The 26,122-nt window shown below is 43.1% G+C and overlaps 1 protein-coding gene across 1 annotated transcript in view; it reads right to left on the bottom strand.

The window, feature by feature from the left end:
* TEC (tec protein tyrosine kinase) overlaps window positions 1-24,747 on the bottom strand; it is a 53,683-nt gene extending 28,936 nt beyond the window's left edge. The window contains exons 1-2 of the mRNA XM_069790669.1: window positions 24,421-24,747; window positions 5,168-5,350 (exon numbers count right to left, since the gene is read on the bottom strand). Of these exons, the coding sequence (XP_069646770.1) occupies window positions 5,168-5,305 (138 nt within the window). The 5' untranslated portion in view covers window positions 5,306-5,350; window positions 24,421-24,747. The remainder of the gene's footprint in view (window positions 1-5,167; window positions 5,351-24,420) is intronic.
* Between the last annotated feature and the right edge of the window lie 1,375 nt (window positions 24,748-26,122).

The raw sequence follows: 26,122 nt of genomic DNA, 5'->3' as shown, positions 1-26,122 counted from the left end.
CTACCTCTCACTTCCAAACTGCTGTAGTTACTATTGTCTACGTAAACCTGTTTAAAGCTGGCTCAGTAAGTCTACAATGCCTGTTTGAGAACATTGTACATATCTTAAGACTTCCTGACTGTAGCATATTCAGTTTTATAGTACATCTCCATATTCAGAATAGGAAGATATTTTACTTCTTCCCTATTTTTATACATTGATGATCAGTACTCTGTGCTTGGAGGCTGGTTCAGTTATTTCTTACTACGATGAATTTTTGTCTTCATTACAAATGGAATCCATCACATTCAGATCTCATTAGCCACTTTCACAACGTTAAGGAAAAAAAGACAGAAAATACTCTTTCCAACAGTGACAGCTTATAAACTGTTAAAGGCTTCATGCAACTTACAACATTAACTTAGCCTTTTAGATGTTTGTAATTACTGTTAACCCAATTTTGCACAATAGTGCAATAATGGCATTTCCCCAACATTTACACTTACTAATTCGCAGAATTTATGCCAAAAAAAGCCAAAACCAGAAGCCACCTCCAGCTTAAATAGAATATTCCTCTTCTCTGACAACATTAAAAATTCATCTCCATGATGCTTAAGACAAGTCAGTTCCTGATGTATCTTTATTTTCAAGCTTTTTAATGTTCATCTTTTTAACCAACCCTAAGATGATACATCTCCCATTTTTTTACCAAACAGCATAATGCCCAGAAGAAGGCAAGCCATAAAAGCCAAGGTCCTGTTGGCTTCCTACAAAAAATAAGCTTCCCATGACATTACTCATAATTGTAGAGCTTTGCACAGGTAACCTAAACCAGGACTCTCCTTCCTCAGGTTTCTGTGCTCTGAAACCAGTCTTGAAATTCAGCCTCTTTACTGATTCTGTAGTTATGCTTCATCGATAGTTCACACACCTCCTCCATGACCTACAGCCCAGCAATATTTTTAAGTGCAGAAGCTACATTCCTCCTTCTCATGGCAGCACCGCAGCTCCAGCTTCACTGTAGGCACTTTGTGCCATGACAGGGTGCCTGAGCTGCTTGAAAGCATGTATGAAAAGATTTAAATAGGTTATGAGCAAGTTTAAACAAGATTTCACCCTGTTGCTAGGAGTCATGCATGTGAAATAATCGTTTATTGCTCCAAGCAGGTATATGGCACTTTGTCAAGAAATAGGACAGAAAAAATAGAGAAGAGCACTTCTATAATGTGCAGTTTCTGGTCAAAGAGCAAGTGATTCCTACCACCACCACCAGCTGCATCAAACAGGATCAATTAAATCTCTCAGCAGCATTTACAAGAACAACATTTGCTATGGTTGACTGCTTTCTATTGTCATAAATGTTCCACTTCTGTCACCAGACATACCAAGCATCTAATTCTGTCGCCTTATTTACAATCCTGACTTGCCCACACTTTCAGTATTGACTACTCTGGTTAATGAGATTTAATTTTGTTTTTAAAAAGAAGTGGTATGACTATTCATGTGACCACAAACCCTGGATTCTTCTTGAATTCTCTCTACTGAATTCCCATAGAAGTTAAAATGGAAAAAACAAGAAAATACTTCAGTTTGGCCAACGACCACACTGGGAATTACATACTTGCCTATAGGAGCAGAACTCAGCCACCCTTGGCAGACTGCTACCACTGCAGTTATGTGATTAAAATGAGGGTGTGGGATCTTCTTGGCTTGGGATTTCTATGCTTATCTTACCAATCTGGACTTTGAATATTGCCAAGACTGCAATGAGATCGGTCTGTACCTATCCTTTCCTCTGTCATATCTTTAAATTCTACCAGTATACACAGTAGTCACATTTATTTCAGCAATAAATCCCCAACTGTTCAGAGAGACCAGAATAATTTTAATGTCCAATAACATTTTTGTCTTTTTATATAAATTACTTCAGCCAGAATATACAGCTGTCTTACCATACATACAAATTTATAGCCACCATCACTGGCTTAAAAAAAAAAACAAAAACCAAACAGCTGATAAAACCCCCAAATCTTTTCCATTTCAGTTGCCCAGTGACACAAAGGAATAACTACCACTGTGTCACAGAGATCTTAGTCACACAGTAATTTATTTTTTTCCAAATGGAGACCAAGTATTGCTGACAAATATTCAGTGTGCCCCTCTAAGATCAGAGTTCAATATTTTCAGACAACGTTGTTAATAGAATAAAATGCAGATTAACATTTAAAAGAATCTAAAGCGAGAGGAACGGAGAAAATGAAAAAAGTTTTGAGGTTGGAAAGTTGTGTTATGGCTGAGCCAGTCTAACAACCTGCTGATGTCAACAGTCAGAGCATCCTGTCCTCCTCCACCGCCTGGCACCACCTCTGGCACTTGTTAGATCCTGTACCGAGCTAACGCAGCTTGCTAACCCAGCAGAACACTAATCCAGCAAAAATAAAACCAGATCAAATATCTTTCTGCCGATCAGCAAGTTTTTTCAGAGCAGTATGATTTCTAAGAAGTGCCAGGACCAATTCAAGCAGATGGGGGAGGCCTGCAAGGCTAGCACAGGGATGAGATGGACCTGCCTGTTTCAGCAGCAAACTGCTAGGCTAGCGTAGGTGTAATGTATTTTTTCACATCAACTGCCCTTATCTTAGGCTGGAACATTTTAAATTACTGCCTCCACAGCTGAAGCCACTACGGGCAGCCCTGATCCATCTCACTGCAAATAAAACTGATAGTTTAACCCCCCTCACAGACAGATCCACCAGTCAGTCTCCCGGAAAGGTATTTTAGCTGGAGAATGTTAACGTGCAGGGGAAAGGTAAAGCTGGAAGTGGTAACTTCTTAAAGGGTCACAACTAGACCTGCAAAACCTGTTACATACATTTCTATTTGACCTGAATGTAAGCTGACACAGGATAAGCATGCAAGACATGTTTCAGAGGGCTTTTTAGCCCCCACCTATTTATTCTCTGGGGGAAAAAAGCATTCCAAAAAAAAAAAAAAAAAGGGCGGGGGGCATTCTAAAATAACTCCACAGTCAGTAAAAACATAGAAATTCATATTCCAAGGTGGATTGAAAACTAGTTGAAGAGAAGGTGGTGGTCAGAGGCACAAACTTGAGTTGGAGGCCAGTGACTACTGCTGTACCCCAGGGGTCAATACTGGGTCCAATCCTGTTCAACTTCTTCATTAATGACCGGGATAATGGAGCAGAGGGCACCCTCACCAAGATTGCTGGTAACACAAAACTGGGAGGAGTGGCTGATAGGCCAGAGGGTCATGCTGCCATCCAGAGGGACCTTGACAGGCTGGAGAAAAGGGCTGACAGGAGCCTCATGAACTTCAACCAGGAGAAGTGCAAAGTCCTGCACCTGGGGAGGAACAACCCCAAGCACCAGTATATGCTGGGGGCCACCCAGCCGGAAAGCAGCTTGGCCGAAAAGGGACCGGGGTTCCTGGTGGACACCAAGTCGAACATGAGTCAGCAACATGCCCTTGCCACAAAGGCGGCTAATGGTACGCTGGTCTGCGTTAGACAAAGTACTGCCAGCAGGTCAAGGGAGGTGATCCTGCCCCTCTGCTCAGCACTGGTGAGGTCACTCCTGGAGTACTGTGTCTAGGTTTGGGCTCCTCAGAACAAGACATCCATGGAGCTACTGGAGACAGTCCACAAAAGGGCCACAAAGGTGATACAGGGACTGGAGCATCTCTCCTATGAGGAGAGGCTGAGAGAGCTGGGACTGTTCAGCCTAGCAGACAGAAGGCTCAGGGGGCGGGGGGGTGTCTTATTAATGTGTATAAAAGCCTGAAGTGAGGGTGCAAAGAGGACAGAGCCAGGCTCTTTTCAGTGGTACCCAGTGACAGGACCAGAGGCAGTGGGCACAAACTGAAACACAGGAAGTTCTGTCTGAACATGAGGAAAAAATTATTTACTTTTTACTGCGAGGGTGACCGAGCACTGGCACAGGTTGCCCAGCGAGGTTGTGGAGTCTCCATCCTTAGAGATATTCAAAAGCCATCTGGAGACAGTCCTGGGAAATGGCTCTAGGTGGCCCTGCTTGAGCAGGGGGCTTGGACCAGATGACCTCCAGAGGTCCCTTCCAACCTCAGCCAGTCTGTAATCTTGTTCCTATCCTTCAGTGTGTCCAAGCTATATTCAGAGATCAGCAGCTACAACAGACTGCTGTGGTCTTGGAGTATGGTATGTGAGCTCAACTTTGCTGCAAGCGCAAGCTCTGGCAGAGAAACACGTTTAGCAAGCCTTAGCTCTCCTGGACGCCCTTCTCTGATCAGAGGTTAAGACAGCCAACACAAGCGGTTGCAGAGTTGTCACCACTAAGTTTTATTTGTTGAATGGCTTCCCAGGGTGTAGAGCATGCTCCACTAGCTACTGCAGCCATTTTAATTCCCGTCAGCATTGTGACAAATCTGGAAAGTAGCCTCGGTTAAGCAGAAAATCTGACCCGCAGCACTAAAGATATGACAGGGCACTCTGGGAGCAGGTGATCTTGATGAAACTGAGTCTGGAGCTCATTTGAAAAAATAGTGGTCTGAAGATTTGCCTAGTTAACACTATTGACTTCTAGTGTAACTGAATTCACATAGGAAGTGGTAACAGGGATGAGCTGCTCGTGCTGTCAAATATAAACTGCTTCCAGCTTCATCTCAATCACTAGATTACATGATCCACTCTAATGGATCTCATCTCTAGTGAACTTGGTCTGCAATGTGCTGCTGCTACCAAATGGTCTTTCTCCCGTTTGAAATCAGTTAATTTCTAGATGTGAAAGTAACGGCCTTCACAGTAAACATGGCCATAAGCAACTACAATTGTAAGTTTTTTTGCCTTTTCCCCACTTTGTGATAGCAGTGACCTTTCACCTCTCTGGAGAGAGAAAGAAATCAGCTTTGATGACCAGCTATAAAATCTGTTTTATCTTATTTCTGGCATCCTGCCCATGTACTACTGCTCTGATTAAGAAACAGTTTGCACTGACTACCAGGTAAGTTATCTATACCTTTGTCAATTTGCATTATAAATAATAAAAAAGAGAAACAGCAGCTCATGTTCATTGCCACCCATGGCCATTTTCCCCATCCACTCATGACAGTATGATATATGGTAAGTAAAAAGCCAAAAGTATACAAAAGCAAAAAGGAACAAATGCGCTCTATAGTATAAATCTGTATCTCCTACCTCAGCTCGACCTTCATAATATGTTAGCATAGACTTTGTAAGTACAAAAAGCCTCTCTTTATAGTTTAAAGGAGAAGTCCTCTTCTTCTGCTGTGATCTTTTAATCAAAATCTCTTGTAGGATAGTAGTCGTATTCATTTCAGCCACTTGTCAGCTCTGTTTCTAGCCATTGAATATCAGTTCCTGTGAAGACAAGAGGAATAAATCATTACAGTATATTTGGAGGATCACAGAGCTGGAGGTTTCTGTAGTAAAAAGAGCTGCTTCTTATAAACGAAACTAACTGAATATACAGAAAGCTGGAGCTCACCCTAAGCATCTGGAAGTTTACAGAAGTTAATTATTAGACAAGAAAGTTCAGGCTTTGCTCAGCTGAGGGCTGCACTGGCACATTCCCAGGAAGCCAAAAGCTGTACCTGACCAGGATGAAATAAGGGACATTGCAGCCTACATCACAGAAAATAGGGGTGAGAACTCCAAAACATGCTCCAGACAAACAGCAGTGTATGACAGCTCTTCACAACAAAGTCCTAATGTGTATCAAAGTTTTAATTGCTAAGGTCTGTGCATATATAAATGCCATTTGCAAAAAAAGTTCAGTATACAAAATTGAACGTGGATCAGTAAAACTAATTTTGAAAATTCACCCCAATTATATTAATGAAAATTTTCAGACACAAATGGTCATTTAGAAGATGTCAATCTGAGAACAGAGAATTAAAGATTATTTTTCAGGAAGTGCTAAGTATATGCCCTCTATCTTCTATATAGAAAGACTTCAGGCTGACCATCAACAATCCAAGTAATTTACTTCTGACAGTTCTGGTCGCTCATTAATGTCAACCCGCTTTAAAGGTTTACACCATGATTGCTACCTGTAGGACAGGCTTAGGAGTACACAAAAACGAACGCACCCACAGTTACTTTGTTTGCAAATCTGGCTCCAGCATCCTGCCAGAGACATTGTCAGGCAATCTCTCTGTTCTTTCCAACGATGCCGGCTTAAACACAGCTGACCTCCTCCCTCATCCGCCTGCTGCCACCCCACTGTGCCACCCTGCCTCGTGTGGGTGCCAGTGTTCCCCCGGCTGGGCTGGGGAAGGGATCCAACCAGACGTTTCATCATGCAGCACAGACTGCTGCCTGCACAGGCTTAACACATGAGGGGGCACGGAGGCAGGAATGAAAGATGGGGGAGAGACTGTGGAGAAGCCGTTCCAGAAACCTTCTTCCCCGCCATTACCTCTCCCTTTGCTCGTGTTCTGCCAGACTGTCTGGCCCTCGCCTCGAGCGGTGCTCGGTGCTCCGAAGCCAAGGCAAGCTGCAGGCACACACCTCCACCACAGCTCGGGCTAGAGCAGCATGGCTGGAGGCTGAAGCCGTGGCTTGAAGAAGGAACAGCAGCAGCATCTGCTGAAGCACCAGTGACTACGAATATCTTCTCAAGTATGCGTGTATGTGTAGAAGGAGCAGGGGGATAACCCAAGCCAAAGCCCTAGATAATCACTGCAGATCTCTGTACCAGTAGGAAATTTCCCTCCAACATATTAAAAAAAAAAAAGCCACCAAAACCTTTTTTTCATTTCTCACAGGGCTTAATTTATGCACCTATCTACTATTTAGAGTATTACAAAATTCACCAGGGAAACGTATATACAGTTTTCTCTGCGGGCAACGTAACTTCAGCATGGACAAAATAGTGCATTTCACAGCATTGCGCAGAGGAGCTTGAAAAGCCACAGGCCTCCTCACAACATTACCTTACAAAAGCGAAGGTTAAATAAAAATAAATGTAAACAAATTCACTTCAGTGCCTCTCCTTTTGCTTTGTGCCTAAACATGTCATTATTTGTTGTAACAGTACATGAAATGACACCCTTTGCCTTCCAGTCTAGTCCTGATACTGCGTTTCACTCCCTGTTTTGGCCAACTAAGCTCTTGTATCCCACACTCCTGCCATATTCACACAGCTGGATGTAATTGTTTACTGCTTTAAAATATCCTTTTCTTTTCAAGGTGTATATCTGCATATGCTAAAAAAATTAGTCTGTGGTGTACATGGAACTACGAAATAAGACCAGGTTAGGATGCATAAGAAAAAGGCTATATTAGGATTGGAAATGGTGATTATTATGAATAATCTCTTTTTATTTTTCCTCTTCCTCTGATGCATGTACACGCATACGTTTTGTTGGTCATCTGTCACATTGCATTCCTGGGAAGAAGACAGTTAGTAATTGTCTTGAGTGCATTCCTTAATTACTAAAGCTGCCCAATTCTGGTTTATTGCCCTTCTAAAAATAAATTGGCAATCTCAAAGGTAATTGCAGAAGGAAGGATACTACCATGAACTGAAGATACAAACATTGTTCAAAGAATTAAAAGTCACTATTAACTTTCAGACCACCTTAATATCCATGAAACTATAAGGGTTTCACAGGCTCTCCCACTCAAAACAATCCTTCTGTTCTCCGTAGCACAAATTTGTAGGCACTTAAGAAAAACATCATTATTATCCATCTTAGAAATTGTGATCTCAGAGATCCCCAAAATGCTACACTAGAGAGCACAAGAAGGATTCAAAATTAACTATGATTTCAAATCTCAATACTGATAATGCTAAAATATTTCATTTCCCTACCAGCCCCCTTTGGTCACATTAAGATTATATAGCAAACAAAACAAAAATCCTTTTGACAAAATCAGCATTAAAAAATAAACTCATCAATACTGTAATTGGTCAATGTCTGCACCTGGTTGCTATACTGAATTATCTCTGCTATGGAGATCTCTGCAGATTAGAACTGGTTTCCCAGGTCAGAAGATCAGCTTTTGAATCTGCATTTGGTCACAGAAACCTGTTTTGTTCAGGGGTTTTTCCAAGGCAATGGCTCTAGCCACATTTCTGCTTCCATAAATAAGGCTCAGGACGACTGAACCCTCACCTATTATTCTGAAAGTTCCTTTCCAAAATTGCAATACTTCATTGAGAAGCACCTGTAACAACCACCCTTGCCTCTTATCAAACCTATACATCCCTACTTTTTCTTCAGTACAGTTTTAGAAATGTTCTGCAGTTTTCCCCCCAAATATTCCATTGTTCCCAGACCATCCCTCAGGACACGAAGCTGTTTTCATGACACATTGTTACCTCGTTACAAACAGCTAGGGGAGTTTCATGCTGCCACCCATCTAAACTTCTCACAGCATGGCTCCTGCCAAAGACTTGCCCTGTTCCCTGCCAACCCTAGTTACACAATAACAAATATGATCTAATTTGCAGAGATGCCAAGTACTCAGAATTATGCCTGAAATCAGAAAGAGTTACAGATTCTCAGCTTTTTTTTAGGGCAGGAAAACATTCACAACTTTAAGTATCAAAAAGTATGCATCAACTTGCACTATCCATCCTCACATTATACAAATATTCACCTGTATGTCCATGAAGTCACCACACACCTTCCTCTCCTCAGAACAAATGAGAACAACTGTTAAGATAAATCTGCCACGTCGATATTGGTCAAGATGTACAAAGTAAGTTTTTACTTGTAGACAGAGCTTCTGACACACGCCACCTTTCCCGGATTTCACTGGGGAAAACGGAGGCACTAAGTGATGAGGTAACCCCAGCAGTTGCAACACGACACACATATCTCCTGGTTCCCACTCCCAGCTCACGGATTGTGTTTGTTTATTGAAACAATTAGTCACCATAAACCGGTCGGTAAGCATTTGTAACCTTCAAACAGTTGAATAAATGTATGAAAGTACCAGTGGAAGTTCTACTGAGTAGAAAAGAGAAAGTGCATCCCAATCTGACCAGGGCTTCTCTGATCCTAACGCACTAAGTAATTGTGACTTTTTATGGCACAAAGCTTTTTTGTCACACATAGTCATGGAGTGGTTCACAAAAAAAAGGCATTCTGAAAAACACACTTACCACAGCAGTCATACCAACAGAAAACATTTGTGTGGGGCTGAACACAAAAATAAAACCAAGCTGGAACTCTGGTTTCTGAGTTTCAACCCCTCCTTATTGATGGTAACATTTACCTAGGAATTTGGGTTCTTCAGTGCAAAGTCTTAATACTAAGCTGATGGGCTGCCATTCAAGTCGGAGAATCCCCCTAAGAAACTGACATCCTCAGCTTTCTGACTTGGGTTTTGTGAATCCTGCACAACTGCTCTTTTTCAGATTTTGGGTTTATCAATCCAAACTGGTAGCAATTCCAGGTCTGTGTATTTAACATTGAAAACATATCACCTAATGCAGTACATTAATTAAAATGATGTAATATTAGATAATTCAATTTTTTAAAAAAAGTAAATTATAAGTACACAGGTAGTACCTTGTAATTCTGACTCAAATCTGTAACCCTTCCAGAATATGCTTTTTTCTTTTTTTTTTTAATTCAATTTACTGATCAAGTTCATAATGTGCCCCTGCAAATGGCTGCAGTGGGGTAAGCGAACAGGCAGCACACTGCAGTTCTGGGTAGAGAGCAGAAACAGTGCAGAAGGAAGAAGAAAAGGAGAACTCCTGACCCTGTTTTTTCTGCTGAAGCTGATGTTGCTTTATCATGAAACTACAAACCAAGTCACATGTGAATAGTTACTTATATCCAGCACAGACTTGCTTATTTGAATAATTACTACTCAGTGTAAGCAAGGATTGCAAAATCTGCTCTTGTGCTTCATATGGTAGAAAAGTCTTTTTGCCCTACATCTTAAGGTTGTGGATTCAAACTCTAAAAAATAAAAGACAACTGAATAAAAGACAAATGTTATTAACCCCTGTTCAAATGGTAAATTTCACAGAAATACAAATACAGAAAAATGTACTTTAGCATAATCTGTCATAATTTTAAAATTGGAATTGAGGGGGGAAATACTGTAATGATATCTGAAATGTATCATATGCCAGAAAAAGGAGAAGTAAAAAATACTGGGATTTGCTTTTTTTCTCCTCTCTTTTTTTTTCTCTGAGCAGACTCTCAGAAACCACTTCTATCATATGCAACCTATTTTATTATTTTTTGGTAACTGAGAGAAATGCAATCTTTGGGGCCTACTTTCAAATAGATTTCAAAATTATACCCAAAGGTTTGCAAAACCCTGGTCTGTGAAAATCAGCCAAAGAATAACTGGCTAATTTTATATATAATCAGACCCTGTGAAAAGAAAATTCATATTTGCCTGCACTAAGTTTAGGTTAAGAAGTAAACAGACTAAGGGGTAACTCAGTGACAACTCTTTGACTGGAGATTCTGAGATAGCCATGTGCTGTTGCAAAATATCCTTTGTTCAACTGAAAGCTACTCACGTACACACGCAGGAGAAGTATTTCATTGCAACCAGCACAGGTTTTCCAAAATTCTTTGGAAACAGGCTCACTACATTTTACAAAAGACAAGCATTTGTTTCCTTTTAGCATTATAACTTGGGTAGCTAGGGTAAGTGAAGAAAACAATGCTGAAAAAGTGACTGTCCCTCTTAGATAAGGTCAGCTGGCATCGAGGTGGTTCATCACACCAAACTGGACCATCAACTTATCAACCACAACAAAGAAGAAGTAAAGCCAAAGTGCACAGAACAGCTTGGGAAAAATGGTAAGAGCAGCAAATGGGTTTCTCTCCCCTTACAATGATGAGTTCAGATTTAGGAGAACGACATGTACATGTCTCCAAATAATTTGTAAACTCAGCTATTGTGCTTTATTGTGACCTCCTGTAAGCAGTACACTCCAATGTCTAAGTTATCCTTTTACAGCTTTATAGTGCACCTTCTTCAATTCCCTCACAAATAAATTATTTAGGAAAGGAACCTCTGCTTTGTGAAACAAAAATTACATTATTACCATCCATGATGTAGAAAAATACGTTGATATGGGCATTTTTTAATTTAAATTATTTACTGCTAACTTTGAGTTAGCAACACTATGGGATACCATACAAAGGATGGACTGATCAATTTTCACCATCCTCAACAACTTGTATTTTTATTCATTCCTCTAGAGATGAGTATTTGTAGCTTTTCTTATTTCTTCCACGTAAAAGCTCTACAATACCTATAAACTTGCACTGACTATTCTGCCTTCAGTTTATTCAGATCAAAAACCATTTGTAATGTTCTTTGCTGAACGAAAATAAAGCTGAAACTTAGTTTGGGACACAGGAAAGCAAGGCACAAAAAAAGACTTTGAAACTTCAGTTAAAGTAGAAAAATCCAAAAGTTTTCTCAGCCTACTGACCTTCTGCATGCTCAGCCACCCGTCCTTTCTAAAGTCAAAAAGCTTTTGAATGTGTCACTGCCTCAAGAAACAGTACTGGCTATAGAGCAGGTATTCAACTCTTGTATTGTATGCTATCCCTAACTTCCCATGTTTATTTTGTTAGTCAAAAGTATTAGGAGTTCTTCTTGCGATTTCATCGAAGACTAGTACAGAAATGAAGACGACTTTCTAAAGAGAAGCAAAACCCACTGCCCAAGAGTTGCAAATCTTTCTGAACATGGACTTGCTCCCCTACTGTATTTATTGTCTGCAAAGTGACATTGGTATGGCTGTAACATCTCCAAGCCTGTGTTTTTGCCACTCTTTCAATGCTTGTGAATAATCTTTGCTGCTCTTCACCATCATCTATATAGGTTAAAGTTTAACCCCTACCTTCATCCACCCCCTTTTTCTCACACAGAGTAATAATATGACATAAGCTGATGGTTTATATTGTTGGGGGAAAGGTCTGTGTGTATATATATATATAGAGGGTAGTTGTAATTCATCATATTCATAGGAAAGGTAATTAAAAATGTCTGCAAAACCATACACAGAAAACCTTTAACAGTAAGAGAACCTCAAATACTCTGGCAGTCTAGATTTTTCAGATTTGAGAATATTAGATAGTTCTATAACCACATACATAATGTGGCTTTGCATCACCCTCTACTCAACCCACACACAGCAGTTAATGGTTGCTATTATTTCCATAAAAATGCTATTAGCACTAGCTACTATTGTTAAATTCCACTCCAGCATCCAAAGTTACCATCTTATTTTTCGCTGTAAACTATGAAAAGCTTTCAAAGTGGCCTACCACAATTGAACAGTGCTTCCCACAGAAGAAACCCCATCTTAAATCTTCTGCAGGCAGAACTGACCTCTTCTACTGAGAACCTGTGGTTTTGGGCTCACCAGAAGCCATATGCAGCCTGACAAACTAAAATATCCTGCCTGTGAGCAGCGTTTACTGCATTCACACAGCTTCCAGGCAAGAGCTTTGCATATTTTGTGTGCCTTAGCACACAGGCAGACCAAACTTTTACAGCACGATAAACTTATCCCCAGCTGGGCCTCCTGACAAAACCTCCTGCAACAGCCAGCAAAATCATATACAGCCAGCAAAATCATATGTGAGAGAACTAGCTATATTTTAATTATCACACATTCAATTCAAGCAAAGGAAGATTAAAATTAGAGAAGGCAATTAAAAAAAGCAATTTCACTTTCTTTTTAAAGACTTCTTTTTGAGGGTAGATTTCTGATTTTTGGAAGAGGGAAGCAGTGTTATCACAGTGATGAACATAAACAGCTAACTGAGGATGCTCTCTCTAACTATACACACTGCCTGGTATGGCACTTGCTGCCATTGTCATGGTGCCTAATCCCTGCTGTTCAGACAAGGACCAAATCCAAGCCTGACTGTTATGTTTATGCACTGATATTTGATATTAACCCTTAGAAGGGAGAGAGCAGATTTTCCCAGGTCCAAACTTTGTTGCTCAGGTTTATTTTTACTTCTAAATACCATGTACAAAGTGCAGTGAAAATAGTAAACTTAATTTTCTGCTGACATACAGCAGCTCTTACCCACTGTGGTGCAATCACCAGGACTTCAGGATGCTGCAGGGAGTTTGACTGCAGCTGGCCAGATGAGGCAGAGCATAAAGAGATTTACTTCTTCACTTGCGCAGCATAAATGTCTGGTGAAGAATATTAGTTTGGTTTACTTGAACAAATATAACTGGCCCTCAGCTGACAGAGAAGAGGTAAAAGATAAAGCATGAACAGAAAGGGTCTGAACTGGGAGGAGGTATGTGGTATACTGGTCCTTCTTACATGTGTATGTACCTTTGAAAGGAGACCATCCTCTTTGTTCTGGCAAGTATTTTCAAAGTAAGGTTAGAGAAGAAAATGGAAGACCTACCTCCAAACCAGCATGGCGTTGGTTTGGAGGAGCTGAAGCTCAGAGAAAGCGGAGTCTATTTACTTCACTTCTGCATAGACCAAGACTGGTCCACCAGTCCCCCGCTGGCCCTGCAGCACTGCGTGGACATTCAGTAAAGCAGAGCTGCTGCCTCAGCCTTTTTCCTAAAAATCCCCTGCCGATAAGAAGGGAAGAGAAGCTGTAACACCCACTTACTAAAGAAACAGGCAAAGATGAGATTGGCAAAGGAAATGGGCGATGCTTGTGCAAAGGCTTCTCCTACTTCTCCAGGAAGCCAGAGATTTAGAGGGCTGGAAAAATAAATGTTCTGTAAATCAGAGGTTGAACCTAATTCTGTTCAGGAATCCTAAAGCTCACCATTAAGTAGGAGGTCAATTGCTATTGTGCACAGAACTGCAAAACTGAGAAGAGCAAATCAAATCTATGGGGAAGAGAAGAAAAGAAAAATAAAGAAGAAAAACAAAGGTCAACAGTGCCTGAGGAGGCTATTCTTTTTAATTGCAGTAAAGGAGTCAGTTTAACTCACTTCCTCCACAATTTGAGTTTGTTTTTCCAAATGTTATACAATCTCAGGTGAGCATGTGATGTATTACACCAAAAATAACCTCAATTTATTTCAGTATTCAAGACACTCTTTTGACATGGTCTAACTAAAATACTGTAATACATACAAATTATGACTTGCTTTATGCACAGGGAATGACTAATACTTCCTCAGTTACTTCTCTTTCCAAATGCTGCAATATGAACTTTTTTCCCTAAACAACTACTTGTTCTCCGACTACTAAAGTTAACTCTTTCTGCTCAGCCAGCGTACATGCCAAGTAACTGATAGCAATGCAATGAACCTAACTTTGCACTAACGTGGACATGATCACAGTCTTGTTTTGTACCATTGGGCTGACATACCACTTAAAAGTGGAGAATGGTAGAAATAAGCCACCCATTAACCATCTAGCACCACCTCTCCTCTGGTGCCAAGCCCATTCATTCTGGAGCTAGAACCAATCTCCTGCAATAATATTTCAACACATAAAAGCAACACCCAGCCTTCAGATCATGACCTGCCATCATCTTAAAAGCTACCAAGAAAACTCAATCAGTGGCTGAAGGAAATCTTTTCTGGCTTGAACATACTTTGCCAGCAATAAGCAAACCTGAAATACTCCGAAGGAGGCTGTCTGTTCTCTGCACCAAATGACTGCCATGGCAAAGTGTCACTGGTACATCTATATGGCACAGCTGAAGCCACAGAAATCCTGGCGTGGCTCCCGATGGCAGAAAAGCAGTACCAGCACTACCCTGCACTTGCACTACTAAACACTACTCTGGAATTATGAGTTCAGGTGCAGATTCTGCTGCACCTGCTTGTGATCTTAGCCAGCTTGTTGGTAGCTTCTCTCACCTGAACTCCATGGAAAAAACACAGATGAGCCCAAGGATGAACATCTTGAGTCACTCATTCCTGGGTTGACATACAATTTTCAAAGAATGCCATGAACTGGATTGGTTTTAAGTTTGATAAAGGCTTTATGAATTAAAAATATTTTTTCCATGTCTCACAAGAGGTATGTAGAAGTGGTCTATAGGTACATCCCACATGAAGTAGAAGCAGGCATCAATTATGATTCCACTTCAACCACTCTCTGTCCCAGGCTACCCTTAGGTGATGTGATATTCCTTGCATATGTAGAAGCAGCACAGTGGGTCAAAAAGCACCTGTAATTTCCTCAGTGCCTGCAGGAAATCCAGTGACAGGGATACAAGGGTTTTGAAATCCATCTTCAAAAGCCAGCCTTTTTTTACAAAAGCTCAGACTATTCAGTCCTTCGGGGCCCTGCTGGACCAGCTATAATAATCTGACAGTGCTCAAAAAGGTAGCAATTCATCCTCGCAATGTGCCAGCCAGCAGTACAATTAGTGAGATGACTTTATTGAATTGAATCAAAACAGCATTTGGTTTTAAGACACCCTGCAAACATCAACCATGTATTTGCTGCTTATTGCTAGGAAAGAAAGCTATTTACCTAGCCACCCGTCACCTGCTTTTTGCACTTGTATCTTATTCACAAGAAACGTAAAGGAACTTTTTAATTCTTCGGGGAAACCACCATTTCCCAAATTGATAGCAGGCTGTAGCTCCTTATCTGTTTGTCTTCAAAGATTACTTCTATCATTTCAATCATCAGATTTTCTTTGGTCAGATGGAATGGTCCCATCAGAATTCAGGTATAAATCCCTTTATCACTTCTGCAGTGCTCCTCAAGATATTATGTTTATTCCCCCCCCCCCCCCCCCTTTACAGCTATATAGAAACTACACTACTTCCCAAAATGGATAAAAACTTGTAACACCTGCAACATAAAAGCCAGCTGAGTGCTTTAGTATCTACAGAATGACAGCTATAGATGCATCCTTGAGCCTCAGCACAAAGGGATGGCTTGTGGGAAAACCAGTCCAGACCCATATGTAATAAATTGGCTACCTCACAGCTAAGGACCATGTGATCATAAAATAAGCATATGGCTGGGAAGAGCTGCAAGGAAGTCCTGAGGTCAGGGAAAATTTGCAAAAAAAAGTAGTTGGCTTTCAGGGAATTTGGGGGGACTCTTTGGCATGTGGCTTGCAGAAGAGAAACCTACCTCTGGATAAGCACTAGGTTAGAGAGAAGTGATGGCTGCTGTATTGTTCTTCTTTCATATTAACACCAGTTTAACAGAACCAGGTGAGATGGCCCTGAACCAGCTCCAGGGATGTGCTGTTATTTTTTCCTGGGTTGTTGAAGACCACAGTCTACTCTCCCTACTGCTAAAATCACGATCTTCTTTATATCTTTTATCAAGCATCCACCCTTCTAGGTCATTTGTATAGAGTAGATGTGAGCCAAGTTCACATCTACTCCATAGGAATACCTGTTAACAGCCCCATTGTAGGCACAAAACCAACCGTTTTCTCTCTAAAATGAGAATAAGCTTTAAAAAAATCATATCCTCTTTTTAGTTAGCGTTTTAGTTGCTTTTCAGATAGTCTATGAAAAACATCTTAGCAGCAAGCTGTAATATTGAAGTTCAGTATTGAAGTTTCACTGACTAGTTAGGTTATCTGAGGCAGGAGTTAAACAGGTTTGTGAGCAAGAGATTAAGCATGACTCCTGCATGCCCTGGACCCTCACCAGGAGCAATTCCAACATCTGTATGCTAGTATTATGCTTTTAACAAAATTAGGCATGCAAAAGACATAGCCCAGGTAACCATATGCTATGTGGTAAGATGCTAGCAATATATATTAAAAATTTACATAATGTGCTTTTTTCCCCCATAATAATGACTGTTTAATTCAACCCAGGTATACCAGAAACTACACTATGCTTAAACACATTCATTAATAGCACCATTAATAAGAAAAATACATACTTATAGTAATAACTGCTTTTAAATAGAGACAGAAACAAGTGTCCACTAGACTACATGGAAGCTACACAGTAAGAATTACTTCAATAATAAAGAGGGGAATTTCAGCTGAAGACAAAGCTGTGAAGCTGACTCAGATGATGAACTACTGGCCACAACTCACACGTTGGTGTCCACATTGACTAATGGGTATATTTCCCCTCAAAAATCTCTATTTTGAGGTAGTATTATAAGGCCACTTGATAACTGTTACTTTTTTGCACCTACTGAGTGACAGACTATCCCCAAACCTCCCTCATACAGACAGTGCTGATACATCTAAAGTTATGGGTCAGAACTGCCTTCTGTGCATGAGGAAAAACCCAAGGCAGCAACTGGGGGACAGGAAATACTGCAAGTTCCTGTTTGTCAAGTTTCCCCTGCATCGTTTTCACCAGGATATGTCCCCTCCGCTACAAAACAAGCACAAGAGATTGAACCCAAAATGAATGACCATTTACATTTCAGCCGAGATCTCCTACTACTGTTTCCACATCTGGCAATTCAGGGCTACACATAAAGGCAGTGGCATTGGCAAGGTCAGCGTTCTCATCTTCTGATTCCAGATTCTCTTACCCCATTATGTTGGATAGGTTACAAGGAAAATTTCACATAAATGAAACTCAAAATTCCCTCACCATCATACCACACCCTCACTTCACCAAGATGGGACAACAAGACTCTTAGTGCGAGAAGTACCACTTGATTGCACTCCAAATTGTAGAAGTAATGCTACCAGACCAAATTTCATGTTCTCAGGCTTTGTGCATGTCTAGCTGACGTGCTCCTTGAAGAACTGTACTTACAGCAGCTTTCATTTTCTTTACTCAGCTAACAAAGCGTTTCACTTTCTGTGTTGCTCTGTGCTTGAACCACATGTATGTTACGATAGGGATTAAAAATATGAAAATGGACACTCTAAGTAGAATCCACGCTGCTCAGTACTTTCTGGAGAGATATTTGGAAGAGCGAGACCTATTTTCCTGAAGTTACTGAGGCAGATCCCACAGAGTTCTACCCTAAAATTATTTGTAGGGTTCTGTTAAATTGTTAAACTTTTAGTTGCATTTCAGCCGCTTACTAATAAAGTCCCCACATACAGGACTGAAAACCCAGGCTGTGAGCCTGAAGAATTTCTTCTTCACATACAGTGCAGCCCAAGCAACAAGGAATACCAAAGGACTTTAGTTTCACTCATGTCAAAATAGAAGTATTAATTTGGGGGGGAAAAAATTCTCACTGAATCTGAAAATAAACACAACTGAGGCAGTACTGTGGTCTCGTGTTTTCCCTCTCCTCTCACTCCTGCAAGGCAGCAAGCACCTCTAGCGAAGCAGCTTGTTATGTCTGCTCCCCTTGATGTCAGTTCTCAGATGTTGGGGTGTTTCAACTGTTGCAAGCTAAACAGGGAATAAGAGCACCTGTCAGGTGTCACAAGACATTTATCATCTTAAGGAACAGCATTCAGCTTAACTCTCATTGAGACATCATGCAATACTGTCATTAATGCTTGATAGTATCTTACTCCACTCTGATTACTTATAGTGAGGCATAAGAATATTGCAGAAGGGGCATCACCAGAAGCTGGGCTGCCACAATCCAGTCCCATTGAGGTCAAAATTACAAGGAATAAAGTTAAGACACTGCAAAGGTAAGAGAAGATAGTCTTTTATGGCTAGGTCTCAGGTTTTCACAGGGAGTGCCTGCTTTGCACTGACTTTCAGAGTTAGTTTCAGTTCAAGAGATCCAGAAAAGTAACTAAACAAAACCAAGGGAATTTTGCCACTTGCCCATGACTTTATTGTTTAATCAGACAGCTGTAATCCTCTTCATGCTTTGAGAGAGTGTCTTGGTGGGAAGAGTGTGCCACTGCGATGGCGGAGGAGTCACCTGCAGCCCCTGACGCAGAACCACAGCCCTCCGGCCAATCTCTCACTGCTCTCACACCACACAGCCTTTCACCATGTCATTCTTCCAAAATCCCCTCCCACAAAACAGACCCTCACAGTTCATCTGACACACCAGAGCTGTAAATGTGCCTCCTCCCAACAACTGAACCCACTCCATTCAAGCATCACTGAGGATGAATGAGAGGTCACCTAAGCTGCAAGCCTGGCACCAGCCTTCAGCGCTGAGGAGAAGGTGTTCCTCATGGCCTACTGTGACAAAGCAAACTGAAACAGCCAGACCAGACATCGTCTGAATGAAGCAGTGGCCTAATGGGAAAAGAAAATCACATGTGGCTACATAACTAAACATATCTTACAATGCATTACGCATAAGCGAGCTGAATTGAAGTTGTACTGGCAGTTTTGAACCAGCCACTCTTAACACCCGAGTGCTAGATTTCTTCATGCTAAAAAAAAAAAAAAAAAAAAAAAAAAAAAAAAAGAGTTCCTTTAACCATCTTCGCTGGATACAGTTTAGGTAGCTATTTTACTTCCAAAAGATCCCAAAGTATATTTAAGATCACCAGTTTAAAGGATCTCCTGTGGGACAGAAAAAGTGGTCCATTCAGCTCAACTCAGTTTACACGTTAAGAACACATCCCTCAAATGGGGTCTCGCAACCCGAGGTGGGGCAGGCCCCCTCTCTTCTCCCACCATGGCACTGGGAATGGCCATGGTTTGCAACTTCAGCTGGGAAGAGACGCTTGTAATTGGGAAGGCAGTGAGGAAGACACACAGACAATTATTCTTTCTGCCAGGATATGGAGCTTGAGCCTGTGATATAGGACATCCTGTAATTCACAGGACAAGCAGCAACCCTAAATAGATTAAGAATTTGATGTATTGTGGTTATCTCACCTACCCTGTAGGCTAGCAAAGGGAACCCGACAAGAAGATTTCTGCACAGGGCTGCCTAGGACAGAGTTACAATGGATACTATGTTCAGCTAAAACTGAAGGGCAGTTACCGTTCGGGTCTGGTGGCGAGTTATGTTGCTACTCTATGGAGAGAGAAAAAAAAAGTCTTTTTTTGTTTAATAAGCATAAATGGTCAGCAGTTGGTCCCAGTCTAACGTGACCCTGGTTCAGAAGGAAGAGCCCCGCTTCCTGTAGCGCCCAAAGCCATTTTTTTCTGCTCCACATTCAAATGGAAACAAGGCCTAAGATCTAAAGCGTTCTTATGGTTTAATCAGGTTGCAGCTTGTAATAGGCACAGGACTGAACAAAACCCCTCCTGACAGGAAACTCAGCTGTGACCTACTTGAGCATACATGAAGTTATACCCTACGTGCGGCAAAGTGGTACCCATTCATACCTCCGCTGATAAGAGAAACATGAACGAGGAAAAGCAGGAGTGCCAAGAAAGCGTTCACCCAGGTCCCACATACCTCACCACACTGCAGTCTTCCCCCCCGCCCTTTTTTCCTGCATTTGTTTAATGTCACATAGAATTTTTACCTTAAGAGCTGAAACGGGACGGCCCCGTTGGCAGCCTGCTGCTTTGCTTTGGAAGAGGGGCTGTGACTGCAAACGTGGCCACACTTCTCCTTCCCGTCACCAAGAGCTGAGTCCCACGGCTGCCCTCAGCAGATGGGGAACAGCTCTTGTACATCAGCTGTCAGCCAGACTTGGGCTCTCCCAGAGCAACCCGTCTCTGCGGCAGGCTCCCAAAAACCACCTCTTCTGCCCACAGTACCAAGGCTTGACCACACCAAGCTAGGCATGAGCTTTACTGAACCACCCAGAATACAGGACAGCCATCCAACCAAGATGCATCTTTTCAGCAATGCCATTTACTTCCTAAATGTTTGGGTATTGTCAAAACCAAAGACTTCTCCTAGGTGATGCCATTCTTCCTGAGAAAGGTAAACCCTGCCTGTGATGGACAGACCTACTCCCAGGAGGCTTCTGCTACTTTTCCAGAGATTTCATGATCCCATTCGAACACAGCAGCCACTTCACACTGCTTGCAGGGAACAGACCTCTCCTTACTCCATCCCACCTCCACGCCTAGGAAATTGTAAAAACCCGATCCTCCCCCGCAAAGCATCTCCTATTATGAGACTCATCTACCCACATGTAAAAAGAAGTCTATCTGTTTTTCAAGTTTTTATCTCACATGGTATTTTCCCTGACTCTGAATCATGGCCCGTGTGGCTGAGCTGGGGGCAGGGAATGACTGAGAACTGCCAGAGCTGTAATGGCCACAGGGCAGTGGTCAATCACAAGCCTCTGCTCCCCAGTTCCTCTTCTGCCATGACAGAAAAAGGGCATACGTGTTCACCCAAACATCAGCTTCCCTCACCTACACACTCCTTTCTTTCCTAATGCTTCTTCCTTTAGAAAATACACTTAGAAAACCAGACCAGAAGCAGGAGAGCAAAACGCTCCTCTGCCCGAGGGCCAGCAAACTGGGGATTTGCCTTTAAAAGTAATACTCTCCGTTAACAAAAATACATTTCTTGAGACCTGATGGACCATTTGTTAAAATGCAGGTGCGATTTCACTGGTTTCTGGAGAGTTGTGCCCCATTAGATCAGTAATACACCTAATGCCTAGTGCTAGCATGAGGCCCTGGCCAGGAGAATTAGGGTAAATTGGGCCAATCTCTTTGCAGTGAGAAGGAGGTCTGTCAGGCTGCAATCACTGTAACAAGAGTCCTCCCCTTGTGTTTTGCGTACCAGAGGAAGCTATGGGCATTAGCAGGTTATTTAATGAACATTATCACTCTAACTTCCATGGTGCAACAACTGACTGGCCATTGTTGTCACTTTTTAGCCAAGGTATTGGTAATTCTGTACAAATAGATGCATCTACATAATAATAAAAATATCTGTAGCACAAATCCAAAAACATATGATAGATGTCCTTCAGAAGCATGTATGTTCTTTGAAATATAAAAACCCCACCACCTCAGGCCTTCTTCTCCATGCCAGCCTTTACTTCAGTCTGTCTGAGTACTGCTTTTCATATCTTTTGATTTTTATACTGGTATTTTCTTATCCTACTTCTGCAGGAAAGCCATCGTGGACTGCTACAACTGATTCTTTGGCATACACAGACTTGCCTTTTTTTTAAAGCACAGTTCCAAGTTCAGCAGTGAAAAGGTAATAGGTTACTGAAAAAAGTCAAAACAAGTAAAAGTAGAAAAACATCTTAGAGGTCAATGGTTAACAGGGGCTAAAGACGCTTTTTCCATGATCTTTGCATTGACAGCAGGAAGCACAGACTTCCATTGTCTAAGAAACAGAAAATGTTTTGCATATTTGAGATATAAATATTTATCTGAAACTTACACCATTCTGCACCTTATCTTGTGTATCCAGTTTATAAGCTAACACAACACAGAATTAAATCTACAACAGGTTGCACCTACATTTGGTGGAGGGGAAGACTTTTCTTGATGCTTCCAAGCAATTCTGTGAAAGTAACCACTTCCCAGTTGTTTTAACTTTAATTACAGGATACCACACCATCACAGCATTTCTGAATACAATGTTGTTTCAGGGCAAGATGAAAAAATATGGAGCTGATATTGTTTTATCAGGTCTATTTTATTTTTCTCCCTTTTTAGCCATTGTAGGCAGTCAGCCAGGTTACTGGATACATCGCAATGCCAAATCCACAATACGGAGCCCACAGCTAAGAATTAAAATGTAACGTAACTTAGGACATAAATCTAGCTGCCTCACAATCAATGGGTTTTAAAGATTTAAAAGATTTTAAAAATTCTACATTAACATTAAAAAAAGAAAAAAAGGTGGTACTCCTATAAATTTTGAAGGGCTAATAAAGTCAGGTCTGGCAGCTGAGAACTAGAGTTACTTCACAAGTAAGGACTAACTGGCAGTATGTTTTAAGTATGTGAACTGCAAATCTTTGTTTTTGATTTTCACACCTGTGAGATTATCTCATTAAAAAAGAAAGAGGGAGTAACCAGGTGCCAGATATAACTACATTGCTCTGTTTTCAGTGGTTTCAGCAGGCAAGCTCACACAGAAGCCATTTGGTTCAAAACACTTATAATACTCATTTAGAAGTTCAGCAGAACATGTAAAGCACCCTTTCCCTGCGGACTAATGCAGAGACAAATGTGACTATTTCACCATAAGATGTCATTTCTCAATAAATAAAACATGTAAAATAAAACCTAGAGAAATATGAAGACTATCAGAGGAGAGAGTCTGACAGCAAATGGGCTCTTTCCTGCTGTAGTCCCCTTACAAACCATAACCGTCAAAAGGCTATATGAGTAGCACCCTGCCTGGGAGCTACCTCCCCACCTACAAGAGCAGTGCCTGTGAAACAAGACCAGGACACCTAAAGGGCCTCTTCTGCACACATGGTGTGATCCGAACAGCACAGCTGATGTGCCAAAAGGAAAGAGGAGCATGTGCAAAATCACTCTGGGTACTCCCTCAAGTGTAACTGGGAGCCTGTTTGTATGGGTGCTGCTTTCTGATGGCCCAAAATACCCTAAACATTTATATAGCAGCCGTAAGTAACAACCCATCTTCCAGTCAATGGAGAGTTCTGAGAAATTAAATAGCGATGCTTCACCCTGCAGCCACGCTATATCAGATGTGAGACAGTCAGATAAAGCATAGGCAACATTTACTCTAAAATGAAAACAAATGCTCCAGAAGCACGTATTCACAAGACACCTTTTTATCTGCATTTCTGGTACGGTCAGTTCTTCCATCTATAAAAGGTACAGTCTCACGTATTTGACTCATAAAACAATATTAAGTATTTCAGATTAGCATTTGTCACAGTAAGGTAGACATCTGTCATTCCAAGCAGAGAACTCATGGCCACGTCTACGCTAAAAGCTGTTTACAGTTCAAATAATTCTCGCTTCCGACGTATAGGGACACAGAAAGGAAGCCTGTGGAAAAGCACCATGCAAATCTAGTCACCTACTGCATGAGCTGCAGGTACGCTGTATCCCAGCGCAAGGCTACGTAAGAGCGTTCACTGCCAAGAAAGGGTAACCACGGTGTGGGACAGAAAGCAGGGGGAATCATTGCGATGACTGAACTCACACGCAAGGCTAACTGTGCCTTGAGACAGGGTGGAACAGTCTCAGTAAAGCACAGCGGTTACACGGCTGTAAGGAAAGACTCGGAGAAGAAAGTTACATAAACAAGGAAATACTCCGTAACTGTCAGCCTTAAAACGGATCTGGCAGCCTGGGCAGCAGCCCCTTACATTACACGCATTCTAGCAATTTTAAGCGGAGGTTTAGAACTGCAGCTTCTGCCACGGCTCCCGCTGACAGCCTCCCACCCCGACGTCGAGGAAGGCATACCTCCGCTCCTGCTGCGTCGTCGCTCACATTCGAAGCCGCCAACAGCGGCTGCTGCCGGCTGCGCTCCCTCGGCCGCCGCCGGCCCTCCCGGGACACCGTGCCCTCCCGGGACACCGTGCCCTCCCCGGCACACCGTGCCCTCCCCGGCACACCGCCCGCCGATCGGCCCCCCGGCCGCCCCGCACCGCCGCTGCTGCGGGGCGCGGACTCGGTGACCTGCGCTCGGGGCAGCCCCGGCTGGCAGCGCGGTGAAATAAACTCCCCCCTCCCGGGTCTCTTTGCGGGGACGGCCCCGTTGCTCGGCGGCCCCGGCACTGCCTTACCTGGCTGTCCCGGCCGCCGCCGCGGAAGGAGCCCCGGCGCCGAGGGAGGCGGAGGGAGGGAGGAAGGCTCCGGACTGCCCCGCTCCGGCCCGGGAAGGCGGCGGCGGCGGCGCCTCCTCCTCCTCCCGCCGCCCCGCCGAGCGCGGCTCCCCGCGGGGCAGCGGCGGAGGAAGCGGCGGGGGCGGCCCCTGCGCCGGAGCCCGCTCCCCGCCCCGCCGCCGGGTGGGGAGGGGGGGGGGAGCAGCGCCGTCCCGGGCGCCCTCTGCGCTCGGGGAAGGTGCGGGACGGCGAGAAGCTGAAGTGAAGAAGGTGCTCCACATCAGACTGACCCGGCAGGAGCCGCCCGCGCCGGTGAAGCGAAAGAAAAAGGCAAATTGTACAACTCGGAGAAGGGTGAGAGCTCTCCCCCCAAATCTAGGTGCGCCCATGCGCTCGGCACCAGCTGGCTGTAAAATGTGTGTAACCCGTGCTTTGGTGCAGGTGTGTGTTGTTCCGAAAGGCGGTGAAGAGCGAGCGCTCACAGGGCTGCGGGGAAGCGGTGGGCACAGCGCTCCGCCATCCCGAGCGGGCTGCGCAGCCTGAGGCTGCCCCCCTCTGATGCCCATCCCGGGGCTGCTCGTGCCCGGGCGGTTACAATGCCTTCCTGCGTACTTAACCACGTGTAACGGTCACGTCCAGCCGCCCCGAAGCTCGGACGCTCACACTCGTCTACAGCCTGCAGAATAGCTCAAAGTGGCTTTTTGCGCCCGTCAGGAGTCCGTGTTGAACTTCAGACTTCAGGGTCTATAGTGAGATGTCACACGGGCTCTCTTCTTTACCTCCTTCTTTTAGCCCAACCTTAGCTATCGAAACTGTCAGTCTGCAAAACCTCAGTGAGAGAAAAAGAGCTAGTCAAGTTCCATTGAAATACATCTCTCATGTTTCTAAGTGTCAGTCTAGAGGAAAGCAAGCAGGGTCTATGCTGCTTACAAGCAAATTGTTTTGTTGTCACTAGTGCGTAATAGCTGGATCAACACAGATGTCCTTCTGTTCAGCTTGGAGGAAATGACTTAGAGTCTTTGTTTTCACTTGGGGGATTTCCTCCAAATTACACTTTTGGCACTGCGGCCACGTCTCCTGTGCCCGTTACACTCCTGCTGAGCCCAGGGAGTCACAGCTGCACCCCTAGTGCGTGGGGCATCTCTGGTACAAGCACGTGGACAGTCTCTGTGCAGCCACTTCATGGTGACCCGTCCCACCAGCCTGCTCTCACCACGCTCCCTCCACTCCGTCCCCACACGTTTGTAACAGCACGCACACAGGTGCCCGTGCAGACCTCCTCACCCACTGTCACTGATGTGGTCAGTTTTGCAAAGCAGGCAACTTTTGCTTCATTTTTCAAGCAACAGCAGCTACAGCTTTCCCTACCCTGTCTGCTGCTGCTGTGGCTGAACAGTTGCTTAAGGAGGGACTTGGAATAGCTTTACCCCATAAGGTACCATTTCTGAGCTCTGGAAAGAAGTGTCATGTACCAAAGTGTGGTTATGCTACAAAGTGACTTGACCAGCAGCAGCTACATTACTCCTTGGACTTCACCCCAGAGCTGCAGCAGCAGCAAAGGGACAGCAGAGCACACCTCCGTGGTCCAAAGCAAGTGGCTAGTGCCATGCTGAAGGTGTCCTTCTTACAGCTACTGACCAGGAGTTAACCACTTTGATGTTGG

This window comes from Haliaeetus albicilla, chromosome 1, assembly GCF_947461875.1.
Source record: "Haliaeetus albicilla chromosome 1, bHalAlb1.1, whole genome shotgun sequence".
Classification (NCBI taxonomy): Eukaryota; Metazoa; Chordata; class Aves; order Accipitriformes; family Accipitridae; genus Haliaeetus; species Haliaeetus albicilla.
This window is presented reverse-complemented; position numbering and strand designations above follow the sequence as displayed.